Here is a 5,412-nt window from a genome sequence, read left to right as displayed (position 1 = left end):
GCGATCTGAGTTAATAATTTTTTTAATCTTCCCATTTTGAGCTGAGATGAATTCTTCACTAAGGAACGTGTGTGTTCTGAAGCTACTGGTTGAATCTAAGCGCGATCTGAGATGATAATTTTTTTTAATCTTCTCAGATTCAGCTGAGATTTATTATGTACTAAGAAACATGGGTGTTCCGAAGCTACATGTCAAATCTCAGCGGGTATCTTGAGATGATCATTTTTTTAATTGCTCAGATCGAGCTGAGATTAATTCTGTACTAAAAAATACGGGTGTTCTTAAGCTACTGCTTGAATGTTAGCGCGATATGAGATGATAACTTTTTTAAATCTTCTCAGCAGATCGCTTTTTAAATCTTTTCAGATTGAGCTGAGATTAATTCTGTACTAAGAAACATGGGAGCTCTGAAGCTACTGGTTGAATCTTAGCGCGATCTGAGATGGCAAGTTTTTTAATCTTCTCATTTTGACCTTAGATTAATTCTGCAGTAAGGAACATGGGTGTTCTGAAGCTACTGGTTGAATCTAAGCGCGATATGAGATGATAATTGTTTTTAATCTTCTCAGATTCAGCTGAGATTAATTTTGTACTAAGGAACATGAGTGGTCTGAAGCTACTGGTTGAATCTAATCGGTAACTAAGATGAATTTTTAAAAATCTTCTCAGATTGAGCTGAGATTACGTCTGTACTAAGAAACACGGGAGTTCTGAAGCTACTGGTTGAATCTTAGCGCGATCTGAGATGGCAATTTTTTTAATCTTCCCATTATGAGCTGAGATTAATTTTTCACTAAGGAACATGTGTGTTCTGAAGCTACTAGTTGAATCTTAGCGCGATCTGAGATAATAATTTTTTTAATCTTCCCATTTTGAGCTGAGATTAATTCTTCACTAAGGAACATGTGTGTTCTGAAGCTACTGGTTGAATCTTAGCGCAAATCTGAGATGGCGATTTTTTTTAATCTTCTCAGATTCAGCTGAGATTTATTATGTACTAAGAAACATGGGTGTTCCGAAGCTACATGTCAAATCTCAGCGGTATCTGAGTTGATAATTTTTTTAATTGCTCAGATCGAGCTGAGATTAATTCTAGATTAAGCTACTGCTTGAATGTTAGCGCGATATGAGATGATAATTTTTTTAAATCTTCTCAGCAGATCGCTTTTCATATCTTTTCAGATTGAGCTGAGATTAATTCTGTACTAAGAAACATGGGAGCTCTGAAGCTACTGGTTGAATCTTAGCGCGATCTGAGATGGCAATTTTTTTAATCTTCTAATTTTGACCTTAGATTAATTCTGCAGTAAGGAACATGGGTGTTCTGAAGCTACTGGTTGAATCTTAGCGCGATCTGAGATGATCACTTGATAAATCTTTTCAGATTGAGCTGGGATTCATTTTGTACTAATAAACGTGGTTGTTCTGAAGCTACTTATAAAATCTCAGCGGTATCTAAGATGTTTTTAAAAGAAATCTTCTCAGATTGAGCTGAGATTACGTCTGTATTAAAATTTTTTTAGCGCGATCTGAGATGGCGATTTATTAAATCTCAGATTGAGCAGAAACTGAGGAAAATGCCTGTTCAGAACTGTTCAGAGCTGAGATTAATTCTTCACTAAGAAACATGGGTGTTCTGAAGCTTCTGGTTGAATCTTAGCGCGATCTGAGATGATGATTTTTTCTAGCTGGGATTCTTTTGTACAAATAAACATGGGTGTTCTGAAGATACTGGGCAAATCTCAGCGGTATCTGGGTGATCTTTTTAAAAATCTCAGATTGAGCCGAGATTAATTCTGTACTAAAAAATCTTAGCGCGATCTGAGATGGCGATTTTTTTAAATCTCAGATTGAGCAGCAACTGAGGAAAATGACTGTTCAGAACTGAGATGATCATTTTTTTTTTAAATCTCATGATGAGCTGAGATTAATTCTGTACTAAGAAACACGGGTGTTCTGAAGCTTCTGGTTTGAATCGTAGCGCGACCTGAGGCGATTAATCTCGGATTGAGCTAAGATTAAGGAACATTGGTGTTTAGAAGCTACTGGTTGAACCGTAGCGCGTGATCTTAGATGATCATTTTTAAAATCTGTGAGCTGAGATAAATTCTTTACATGGGTGTTCTATGACAATTGCTGAGATCGAGCCGAGATTAATTCTGTACAAATCTCAGCGAGATCTGAGATGACCCTTTTAAAGGAACACGTTGCCTTGGATCGGTCGAGTTGGTCTTTGAAAAGCGTTCTGTAACCGTTTGTTATAAAATGCACATGGGTAGAAAGATGTTGTAAAAGTAGAATACAATGATCTACACAAATATGCCTCCAAATTGCGTGGTTTTCTTTTTACCTTGTACACTAACACGGCGGCCATTTATGAGAGTCAAAATTTTGACTCCCATAAATGGCCGACCGTGATAGTTCGCGACGTAAAAGGAAAACCGTGCAATTTTGAGTGATACTTGTGTAGATCATTGTATTCTACTTTTAAAACATCTTTCTAACCAAATGCATTTCATAACAAACGGTTTCAAACGCTTTTTATAGACCAACTCGTCCGATCCAAGGCAACGTGTTCCTTTAAAAAAAAATGCTCAAATCGAGCCGAGATTAATTTTTACTAAAAACATGGGTGTTCTGAAGCCTAACGTGATAATTTTTTGCTCAGATTGAATAAGAAAAATGATAACCCATTTTTCCTGATCAAATCAGAGCAGTCGAGGCGGTTTTAGATTTTGTATTGTCTCCGATTCACACTAGAAGCCTCAGAACGCCATGTTTTCAGTACAATGCGTTTCTTCGATGACGATGAGAGCACCGAAATTGATCAGTTAGGTTTAAAAAATAATCGTTTCCAATCACGCCGAAAACTTACCTGGTGACCAAAAATGTTCTCTTGTACCAGATTGCAATACAAATTTTCATAGCGAAAATTCTCGCAAAAATTCTAACAAATGTCAAATGCCTGTATTTTTCAAAGAGAAGGATTTCTTCAAAAATTGTTTGCCAATCTCAAATTCTCAAACTTTTTTGGACAAGAAATTAGATTTTTATCCCCCCCCAAAAAAAAAAAGAAAAGTGAGAATTTAGAATTTATTTTGATAAGAATTTATTTTGATAAAAACGGAGAGGTAAATCTATTTTTATTGTGCACGTACACGATAATTCCAAACTTATTGTGTAAATACACGACTGTACGTGTACGTACACATTAGACAATAGTGTACGTACACTACAGATAAGCGTGTACGTACACAATAGATATGTGTGTATGTACAAGACAAGTAATCGTTTACGTAAGTTGACTAATTTGTGTACGTACACAATAAAGGGAGAAATATATTTTTATTCAAAACAACCCCGGAATAACCAAAACAATTTGTGGCAAGTTTCATTAAAATTTAACTCAAGTCTGAGTCTTTATTGGAAGTGATTCATAATTTAAAAGATCAGATCCACAAATAATGATGATTTCAATTATTGAATGTAAATAATTTTAAATGTAAACAATTTTCATAAACCTATATTCTTATAATTTTCGGCTATAATGATGAGTAAATTCTCAACGTTTTTGTGTTTTAACTTGACTCATTCAAGTAATAATTTCAATTTCGTTGGTTAATAATTCTAATTCACATACAGTTTTGGGCCTGTGGAATAATATTTTCACAAACCAAGGATTTGTCAATAACATCAAAATTTCAAAACATTGAGAAATTACTCCAGCTAAATAAACTATTTTTTGTTGGACGCATGACTATACCTTTCATGAACAAGCGAACTTTCGTACTGTGGCCAACATTGGTAAAAGCAGTAGTAATAAATAAGCCAACATTATACTTGCGACTGTTGTGATTTAGTCAAATGGTTTGTGGTTGATTTGTTAAACCACAAATCGAAACCTCAATCGAAACTAACCAATCAGTTTCCCTCCTCAATTGTTTATAATATTTGTTAAAATGTGAACCAAATCTAAATTTCGACCAACAGTGTAAAAATTACATTATTGCAGCCCAATGAACATTTAAAGACACTAAACACTATTGGTCAACCTCTCCGTTTTAACACAAAATGTCCACAGATTTACACTGTTTGAAGTTAAGGCGTACCTTAAAATATTAGTTACTGAGAAATGAGTAAAACAATGTCATGAAAATACGCTTTTACATTTTACAATAATTTCGTCTCACAACCTTTGAAAATTTGAACATAATTGGTCGTCGAAGTTGCGAGAGAATAGAGAGGTTTCGCAGAGTCATTGATACTCTTACGTGAACGGATACGTCATAATACGTCATCACTTTTTGAGGTCCATGTGGAGTATAACCGTTGTACACAAGTTAGAATAGTCGCTCATAACGGGAATCTGTCGCCATACACGTTAGTAAACAACGAGTATATTTTGTTCATGTTTTTGTAGCGGATTGTTATTTTTTAATGTACCAGGTTTTCACCATGTCTATTAGAGGTATCATAAATGGATGTAGTTGGACATTTGTTAACCACCATGCATCAGAAAAAGAGAAATGGCGATTGTCCATGGGTGCAGCCCACAGACATAAAGAACCTTCTTTATGTCTGTGGTGCAGCCATTTGGTTAATAGCGCCCTCTTGAGCCTCAAGTTGAGGGTATTCGTTAGAATTTTGCGTAACAAAACTACACAGCTCACTTAACGCGAACGGTTCGATATCTGTATGCGTATTCGTATCCGCAACTCTGCGAAACCTCTCTTTTAGTGGAAGAAAAACCACCCTTGTTGCACAAGTTGTGTGTTTTCAGATGCTTGAATTTGAGACTTCAGCTGAGGTCTGGAACTCAAATCAAATATTTTAGTGAGAAAACTAAAAGAGGGAGCCGTTTCTCACAATGTTGTTTACTATCAACAGCTCTCCTTTGCTCGTTACCAAGTACGTTTTTATGCTTCAATTATTTTTGAGTAATTACCAATTGTGCCAGTGCCCCCGAGCAACTTGTTACATGTGTAATTTGTTACATTACATCAAAAAGGAAAAGGTTTGAAAACAGATTAAAAATGGTCAAGATGATTGCCGACAAATGCATGGTTTGCATGTCTCAATTCGAATGCTTGTGAAATCAAGTGTCAACAACTTTTTGTTAGAATTGTAGTAGCAATTATGTAAATTTTGAATGCACCAAAGCAAAATTGGATGCCTTTAATAATGAAAAATATCAGAGGCCAACAATCTATATTCATATAGTGACATCATTCAATTCAACTAAGGGACTTACTTGGTGATTATGTAAGTTTCGAAACAACAGCTGAGATAACTTCTCCTCCAAATTGAAGCCCATAAGGTCCTTACGGGTAATAATACCAACCACTGTGTTACGGCTGTCAACCACTGTGAGATGGCGAAGTCCCAAAGTCCTGAAGAGTATATATGTACGAT

General features: G+C 35.5%; 1 protein-coding gene across 3 annotated transcripts in view; it reads right to left on the bottom strand.

Moving 5' to 3' along the window:
• Window positions 1-3,236: 3,236 nt before the first annotated feature.
• Window positions 3,237-5,412, bottom strand: part of LOC139934334 (chloride channel protein C-like) — a 191,558-nt gene continuing 189,382 nt past the window's right edge. For 2 of the 3 annotated variants that reach the window (XM_071928511.1, XM_071928512.1), the window contains exon 18: window positions 3,238-5,412. This exon is cut by the window's right edge and continues 52 nt beyond it. In XM_071928511.1, coding sequence (XP_071784612.1) covers window positions 5,213-5,412 — 200 coding nt within the window. In that variant the 3' untranslated portion in view covers window positions 3,238-5,212. The other variant, XM_071928513.1, reaches the window with a different exon arrangement.

This window comes from Asterias amurensis, chromosome 3, assembly GCF_032118995.1.
Source record: "Asterias amurensis chromosome 3, ASM3211899v1".
Classification (NCBI taxonomy): Eukaryota; Metazoa; Echinodermata; class Asteroidea; order Forcipulatida; family Asteriidae; genus Asterias; species Asterias amurensis.
Note: the sequence above shows the minus strand (reverse complement) of the source record. Positions and strands in the feature narration are given on the sequence as shown.